Source organism: Nicotiana tabacum, chromosome 11, assembly GCF_000715075.1.
Source record: "Nicotiana tabacum cultivar K326 chromosome 11, ASM71507v2, whole genome shotgun sequence".
NCBI lineage: Eukaryota > Viridiplantae > Streptophyta > Magnoliopsida > Solanales > Solanaceae > Nicotiana > Nicotiana tabacum.
In genome coordinates this window covers 50,321,836-50,330,773 of record NC_134090.1, presented here as the reverse complement: position 1 = coordinate 50,330,773, position 8,938 = coordinate 50,321,836, and the positions used below count along the sequence as shown (strand labels likewise).

At 33.3% G+C, this 8,938-nt stretch overlaps 1 protein-coding gene across 2 annotated transcripts; it reads right to left on the bottom strand.

Annotated features, from left to right (window-relative positions):
* Positions 1-1,845: 1,845 nt before the first annotated feature.
* Positions 1,846-7,590, bottom strand: LOC107814759 (type I inositol polyphosphate 5-phosphatase 5-like). 2 transcript variants are annotated; one of them, XM_016640214.2, is made up of 10 exons: positions 7,236-7,590; positions 7,035-7,122; positions 6,840-6,914; positions 5,824-5,911; positions 5,637-5,741; positions 5,024-5,540; positions 4,456-4,649; positions 3,282-3,390; positions 2,826-2,974; positions 1,846-2,223 (listed from the first exon to the last, which is right to left on the bottom strand). In XM_016640214.2, the coding sequence occupies exons 1-10, from the start codon at positions 7,389-7,391 to the stop codon at positions 2,163-2,165; spliced, it is 1,542 nt and encodes a 513-aa protein (XP_016495700.2). In that variant the 5' UTR covers positions 7,392-7,590; the 3' UTR covers positions 1,846-2,162. The 2 variants fall into 2 exon arrangements, with proteins under 2 accessions (XP_016495700.2, XP_016495699.2); XM_016640213.2 differs by having other exon boundaries at positions 1,859-2,318.
* Between the last annotated feature and the right edge of the window lie 1,348 nt (positions 7,591-8,938).

Genomic DNA, 8,938 nt, shown 5'->3' with positions numbered 1-8,938 from the left:
ATAAAGTTATTAAGAAGAAAACTCACGTGCAAAATTCCACTTCTCAGGGAAGGGAACATTCTCTTTACCCACTAAACCAACAGTGGGGGCAGCAACAAACCTGGCGTACCAGCCACGGTCTTTATCGTCTTCTGGACTTACCAGAACTCTTTTGCTTCTTGCCACTAAAGTAAAGATTCCTTGGCGGAAGAGTTTGGGAGAATAAAGATGGATTAAATAAAAAAACGTAAAAGACATACCAGCCATGTTGGCCAAATGCCTCAAGCAAGCAATAGCCCTCCACACGATGGGGCCAATTTGTCCTAAGCAAACACTGAAAAAACGACAGAATTCGAGGATAACGGGGTCAATAGCAGGTTTGAAACCCAACGTGAAAGGGTATGTATAAACAAAAGAAAACCCAGTTAAATAAGAAGTGATTCTTTGGTTTGCATTGGGGATTATAATGGGGAAGTCATGACTCCAATGGAAATCTCTATGAACTACAGAAATCAGGCCTTCAGTAATCTGAGTCGGGTAGATGTCAGCATGATCTAATGAAGACAGTTGGTTTCTGATGGATTCTCTATCATTGTAGAAAGATAGTTCCGCAGGAATAATTCATCCACTAAAAGCTCACGAAGAGGTTCAGTGGGTTCTTTAGTCCTAGATGAAGATCTTTGAGAAAGTGAATCCCTAGTTCTAGAAGGTGGAGTAGAACTCGATGAAGGAATAGAGAGTCCTCGTGATGAAGAAGACCCTAAACTACGAAGTCTTCCCCCTCTTCCACTTCGAACAGGAGCAAGAGGAAGGTTGTCAACAATGGGGACTCTCCGAGGGTTAGGGGTTGAAGAAGACATTGTAGTACGAGGAAGAAGAAAATTAGAATTGAATACTCTAAACTTTTGTGAAAAAGACAAAGGTAAAAAGTTATATTTATAGTCAGAAGCAACCGTCAAAGGAAAATATACAATGATAGGAACGTCATAATGAGAATTGTCGTTTCGTAATTGGTGAAGCCGTAAAAAAGCCTTAAAAGACGCTGAAAGATTGCAGAACCAATCAGGAGACGCCGCGTGTCACGGACATTAAATGGAAGTGACAGATGAAGCATCAATTCTAGGGAAGAATTAATGGCGACAAATATTCCCGCTTTAATGAGATCCACTTCCCAAATATTTTATTGGCGAATAAATGGTAAGTGGGGGGACTATCTGTATTGGGAAAAATTAAGTTCATATATGGAAGTTATTATAAGATGACACGTCATGACACGTAGACCAGTCAAAGGAGAATAGGTGACAAAGAATAATCAAAGAGGCATGAGCTTCAACAGGCACGGGTAGATATTCAGAAAGATAGACGCTCGACTCTCTTTATGATTAAAAGAATGAATTTGATAGTAAATGAGGTTTAGATACGTATTATTGGGCATTAAATACGGAAAACATTAAGGAATCTGTAATGAATCAAATATGATTACCAATTGTAACGTTACATTAAAGGCCATTAAATGTCATTAATTGTCAATAATGGCTCTGTTATGGTAGAAACAAAACGTATTACCTAGAGATAGCTATAAAAGGAGAAGACTGATCATTTGTAAGGACAGGAAATACTATTGAAATATATTGATTTACTTTGCATTATATTCAACTACTATTTATCAATTATTCTTATTTCTATTTGATTATCAGTAACCCGAGTTCTTCTAAAATAAGCTTTGACCGAAATCTCAATTTTTGATTAAGCATTTAAGTCGTGGAATCGGCCACAAAGGTTTGCATCATAGTAGGCTGCTTACATCATACCCCTTTAATTTGGTAAAATTAAACTTTTTCTTGAACCCTGCTTGAACACGGGATATTTCAAATTGCCCTTTTTATATTATGACACTTTATAGATCATTTTAGAGGCTTTCCTAGGATTATTCAATACTATCTTAGCTTTGTTAAGAATCATTTGTCTACTACTTGAAATTTAGAGGCAAACAAAATGCCTAGGGTAACTTATGAGATAATAGAGGGAAACCTGTCTCCCTCAAGATCCTTAAAAGTTAAACTGTACAAGATTTTAATTAATGTTAGTTAGAGGAATTTCTAATTCAATAATGATAGGAACTGTGTCTCAGGGGTATTAAATCTTCATACTCCAACCTAGTAGCAGTGCAAGAAAAACCCTTTCTAAACTTTGAGTTGTTGTTGGCCTCTGCCTCTGCCTCCGCCTCCACATCCACGGCAAATACTGCACAAACCGGTCTATGATCAGAAAATCTTGACTCCCCTCGAATATAAGATAATTGTTCAATACCCTCGCCTCGCCATAATATTCTATCACACCTGAAATTTACAATCAAATATTATAAGTCCCAATTTAGAGGTATATATATATATATGTACACCAATCGAGACTAAAGGTTACTGTTCAGGAAAATAATTTCTTTTTCTGGTGTTTGGTTACCAAAAATATTCCATCAAAATGGGGAAAATGACTTACCTCCCATGGCGAGAAGTCATTTTCCGTAGAATTATCTTCCCTTTAAACTTTTTATTACTTGATCCAGCTGCCACTTAGATACTAGTAATCTTTAACGCTCAAAAAATTCATGAAACCGAGTTGCTAATATGATTATTAATTTTTAATATAATTTTTTTCTAAAAGATATTTCACTCACCAATCAAATATCAAAAAACATTTTAGACGAAAATATTTTTCATGATAATTCCTTGAAAAATGAGTTTCATCATACCAAACACAGTGTGTTATGTCCTTGTCTCATCTAGGTGAGAGGTTAACTTTTATTAATAGAACACTATGCAATAAGGTTAGCTGAGAGAGAGACTAACCATGCAGGGGTTCGTCGTTTCTTCTTTGATTTGGTAGTCTCTCCGGCATAGGAATCTGAATTATGAGAGTACTTATAAGTTGGGGCAAAGAAGATCTTGCCTTCATTCCACCCACTGAATACTCTTCCTGCTTCTCTCTCCACATTCAGCTGCCATCAACATATAATCAGCAGCAAATTAAATCAGCATCAAATATGGATGATTTTGGACATATTAAAAGCTTAATAGTTCCTTCATTTCCTCTAACGATATTAAAATATTTAGCTCCTAAATCTTTATTGACCTAATCGATCAATTAATTCAGTCAGGTTGACACCCTAAGATCTTGTAGGTTCAACATAATATTCAATCTATACTAGGTGTCCCGTTGACTTTATGTTATCAGAAAAATAAAAATTTCCCTTTTCCCAATAATAAGCACCACACAAATTAAAAAAAGAAAAAAAGGCACCAAACCTGATCCTTTTCCAGAAGAGAGTCCCAGTCATTATCCTCTAACAAAAGTCTTGTTTCCTCATAGCTCAAAGACACTCGGTAGTTCAAGTCTCCAAGCCATATCACACGGCTGAAAATTAAAATTTCAAGTCTACATGAGTATTTACTTTCATAGAAATGTGGTCTTTAAAAAAAATGCCAAGTAAAAAGAGGTCAATAAAATTCCATACTCTGAATTGATTTTTTGAATTTACTTACAGCTTTATATAATTTTTTGTATGCTCAAGATACTAAACGTGATTGTAGTACTCAGAGACCAATTCAAAATTTAAGTTGGATGGATCAACCATTGAATTTTGTAATATTGAACTTTTTGTACTTTTTAAATTATGGGTTCTAAATTTAATACAAGTGATATATATATATATATATATATGACAAAATACTAAATTCAATTGAACCAATCGAACAAAAGCTCTATTCGCCTCTAGTATTACATAGTACTAAACAAATATGTATTATTCCCCGTCCAAATTTATGTGCCTCGTTTTGCTTCTCGAGATTTTATTTGAGTTAGTGGGCTTAATTAGATTAAATTAATTTAACATTTTAAAGGTTAAATTCAGTTATTCAAAAACTATATGAAAAGCATTATAAGTTGCATTTCTTCTCATGTCAATACGATTAAAAAAATATATTAATCAAAGTTCGCATAGGTTCAATTCGAAGAGCTAAAGATACCATATAAATTAGGATAGAGAGAGAGTCTCCAGCTTATAGTTATACGCAAAGTGTTATGTGTTGAAGTTTGGCAAAATGCCAAAGTCCCACATTGGTTGGGAGTTAAGTTTGGGGGGATTTTTCCCCTATAAAAGAAGGCCTAATGTTTAGGATTGAAACACACCTCTCATTTGCCTTCTCATCTATTTAAGGCATTTGTATCTTCTCTCTTTAGTATTATTTCACTTGTATTTTTGGAGTGAAATAAAATATTTGGTTGTGTCCGAGGAGTAGGCAAAATTAGCCGAACCTCGTAAATTCTGGTGTTCCCTTTATTGTTGTTTTATTGTCTTATTTATTATTTGGTGGCTGTCATAATTTTTGGTATAGTAGTTGTGACTTATTCACACTCTATACATTTGGCTTCCGCAACAATTGGTATCAGAGCGTGACCACTAGATAATGAAAAACTTACTCATGATCACTAATTTTTTCTGCCATTCGGCTGTCTGAAGTGGTACAAATTCTGGAAAATTGTATGCTTTTGAGAATCTCAGCTACATCAGCATTTCTTCTCAGCTCATCTCCTTCTTTTTCCCCAGAAGCCAAGTGACTGCACACAAAGCAAAAGCTCGTTCGATACAGTGACATGCTTATTGCTATACACCCCTGCATATATAATATAAAAGTCAATGGAAAACTGATACACCAAAATTGAAAATGCTAGATTCAATATAAAACCAAATATAACTAGGCATATTCTTATTGTAAAGTTGATTTCTTTTATATATTTGTAATGGCAGTGACCACGCCAATTTGTGCTAATCTCGACTGTTTCACCGGATACCTCTTATCTCTCACCAATACATGTATCGGGCAACTTAATTTGGCCACCAAAAATGAAAAGTTGATAACAGGCAAATATGGTACATGAAAAGTACTCTTTTCCATCACTTTCAATGATCATGTCTATTAAAACCTACCATATTCAAATTTTAATAAAAAGGAAGAATAGTCAAATATTAAAACATTCTTGAACCAACCTTGTTTCCTAGACAACCCATGATACCTCTTCCAAGAGAAGATATTCTGAGATGGCCAATATGATGCGCTAACTCTTTTCGTGCCCAAACTGAAAGGAAAATCCCCACCATTTGCTTACTTGCTATGAGATTATAACTCAAACCATTAGAAGAAGGAAATTCTGCAATTGATTGTAAATCTTCTTCACTGGAATCGCGATGATGATTCAAGGGAGAACAAGAAGGATCACTGAGCTTTCGTTGACGCCTTGTTGTTGTTGATTCTAAAGGGCAATTACAAGTCTTGAGAAGGGTACTATTAGTTCTCAAACTCTTGCTAAGGCTTTTAAGAGAATGCTTATGAAAAGAGTTGGATTTTGAATGTTTTGAATTATGGGAGCTTGAATCACAAGAATGGACTGATTCATGATATGATTTGTTTAATGCATGGCTTATGAGTGCTAACCATCTTGCTGCTGGCTCACTATCTTCACTCACTAATATATTTCCTGCATTTAAGGGAACAATTTCTTGAAACCTGAAAATTAAAAGAAACAACTTTATCAAAAAAAAAAAAAAAAAAAAATCACATCTTGTTCGACAAAATTAACAAATTATTTATTGTTAATCATACCCCAAAACATATATGTCTGCAGAACCTTCCACTTGCAAGAAATCTTCAAGATTAAGTCCATGATTAGGAGTTTTTCCTCCTACATTCCATGTCCCGGCAAAAACCCTAAAAAATTCCAGTCACATATTCTAGTAATAATATTGGCTTGAAAATCAAGAAAGTTTGATGTGATATGAATTAATCATACCTAATACTTTTAATCATAGTAGCAGGTGCCGTGGAATGATCAAAAGTCGAAAGATTTAGGCCTTCAATCCGTGCACTATTATGCCTTTCTGAGAGTAGATAAGAAATTAGTCCCATGGTTGTGTGGTTTGGATTTTCTTGAGTTTGAAACTAAAGATATATAACTTTTTCAATGGGCAAAGCCCTCATAGGTCAATTCTATAATACGAAAACTACTTACACATTATGTTTAATTTTACAACTGTATAATGATAAAAGAAATAGATTGCCAATAATAATCAATTATACATTTTAGTCTTCTGTTAGGTGAGCTACCAAAATACTATGCCAGAAGCTAAGCAGATTCTAGTCTTTTAGCTTGATGGTGTACGTGGCTAACGCACGTTACACAGTTTTTTGGAACACCAGAAAAACCCGCAGCCATTACATTTTCTGTCACAATCTCTGTCTTATGGGTAATAGCCTGCAAATCACACAGAGGATATAAACTGCACTAGACAAGCCTTGTGCGACAGGTTTGACCAAGAAGGCAAGACGGCACATTACACGGTTTCTATCCCTAATTAACATAATTTTAGTTAGAAATTTCATAAAAAAAATTCTCCCTATACGACATAAATCCGGTGATGTAATTAAAGATTGGAGTCAAAGGGCTACATTGGTTAGACTAAATGCACTATAGCTAAATAATGATAACCTTAATGGGATATGTCGAAGTAGTACCATAATACAGATTCAAATTAAAAAACTTTCTAGGATAATATTATTTTATTCCCTCACATAGGACGAAGATTAAAAAAAGGTTTGTAGAATCATACAAATTCAATTATTATAGACGATTCATCAAAAGCACAAATATAAAACTTTACTAGATATGTTACTTTAAGATGAACATAAAATGGATATATTTAAAGAATAGTATAATTCCATCATGCACAGGAAAAGTTCATAAAATTTAATTAATACATTAAACATTTTATTTGAAAAATAGGTCATGTTGCTGATGATAATCCCTACCTGAGAAACTTCTCTTCACTGTAGAAGACGTTTCAAGAAAAGCTTTTCTCCTTGATGTAATCCTCCAATCCACTTCTGCTCCCAAATCACCCAACAAAAAATAAAAAAATCCATTATCATAAAAATTAAAGAAAAAAAATATATTATTGCAAAAATAAAAATAAAAATGGCAAAGGTAAATATTGAAAACCGAACCTTGATCATTGTTATCTGATTGTGTTAGGTCCTCCTCAGAGCCTCCTATACTGCTTCTTTTGGAACTAAAGAGCTTTGGGATGATACACTTTTATTTTACAACATGAAAAAAAAATATTCAAAACTCTATTTTTCCAACAGATCAAGAAAATCAAAAAAAAAACAAAAAAAAATATAATAATAGAAAAATAATGAATGTACCTTCTTTTTTTCACCCTTTACAGAATTGTCAGGGGTGGTGGCTGTAGAGCTGCTAGGGGAAGTTCTAGCGCCGCCGCCGGGGGTGGTGTTGATGGCGGCTGCCTTAATCATGTGGATGTTATCATCAGATTTACAACGCCTTGTTGGCGACGACATTCATGCATTCATTCACTTCAAATTGTAACGTTCGATTAAATATAGTTCCAAAATTGGGGTCAAGCCCCAGTTTTTCTTATGGATTAACAACTAATTAATTACGTTTAATTAATTAAATAAATCTACCAATGCACAAAACACCAAAGAAAACTCCAAGAAACTTTCTTGATTTCTTTCTCGTCTTCCTAAATTTCTGTGTTCTTTTGCTTTGTGTTTGACTTTTTAGTTTCTTGAATTCTTTTTGTTATTATTATTATTATATTATTATTATTATTATTATTATTATTACTATTACCATTACCATAATTAATTAAACTTTTTTATTTGCTTTTAGGGTTTCTCTTTTTTTCCATAAGTTTTTCTTTCGTTAATTTTTAATTTTTAATTTTTTTTTTTTTTAAAAAAACCAATGGGATGAGAGTTTGCCGCCAAATCTTTCGGAGATTTTGGGGTAATCGGTGATTAAACAGTTAACATCAAGGGGAGTAATTTTCATTAGTGGTTACCCCCTGTTGACAGTTCATTATCAATATCTGTCCCCACCTAAATTTTATTTTTATGTCTCTCTTTGATTAATTAATGTATAGTTTTAAGTACAAGATTGGTACTCCATGACCCCACCGAATAGGGAAGTGGAGATTGAGTTTACGCACATACACAAACGCAACAGACACACTCTCTCTAAATATTTACCTTATCAATATATATATATATATATAATAAAGTTGTTTAGTACTTAAGCAATTCTACGATGCACTATCTTGACGAGGACTTTTTTTTCTTAGATTTTATACCCTTTTCCTTATTTTGCATTTAAAATTTGCTAACAGTTAAGTATGCTTTATTTACTTTTTTCATCATTAATATACTATTCATTTATTTTCCTATAAATTTTATATGCCTTTCTTCCGTTACATTTTGCCCTTCACTTAGATCTCATAATTATTACTATTTATTTTTTTCCTTTAAATCTTTTTATTTTCTTTCTGTGCATTAGTTTTTTTTTACACAGAGGCGGATCCAAGATTTAAAGTTTATGGGTTCCTATAACGAGCTTAAGTAAATATACAATAAGTAACTAGGTTCACAATCAAATATTTATGGATATTTAATAAGTTTTTTAATACATATACAGGATTTATGCAAAAGCTATTGGGTTTACGGGAACCCGCCTTCAATAGGCTGGATCCGCCCCTGTTTTTACATAACTCAAAAATAATTCCAATGCTCAAGGACTGTTCCAATAGAGGTATTTTGCTCTCCCAAAAATCTAATTCTAATCTTATATTATTTTGTAACTTCATTTGTTTTACTTGATATCATCTGAAATTATAGTTTGTGCAATATTTATATTCATGTTTGATTTTTTCAATTACATTTGAATTTGGATGTGGTACCTTCAGCCTTTCTCTGTTTTACTTCCCTCTCTAAGAGTGAAGGAGAACAAGAGATTATGGTTCGCCAGAAAATTGGTAGAATAATACCAGGTATGTCACTATTTTTTTAAAAATAATTTAGTAATTGACTTTATAGTTGTGGCAAGTAAT

What these genes read in the sequence shown, in the direction of transcription:
- LOC107814759 (XM_016640213.2), bottom strand. Translation starts at nt 7,391, where the DNA reads ATGTCGTCGCCAACAAGGCGTTGTAAATCTGATGATAACATCCACATG. An exon ending in TGGGTTGTCTAGGAAACAAG is followed by an intron (nt 4,650 to 5,023) that starts GTTGGTTCAAGA and finishes TTATATATGCAG; the next exon opens with GGGTGTATAGCAATAAGCAT. An exon ending in GAAAAAATTAGTGATCATGA is followed by an intron (nt 3,391 to 4,455) that starts GTAAGTTTTTCA and finishes TTTAATTTTCAG; the next exon opens with CCGTGTGATATGGCTTGGAG.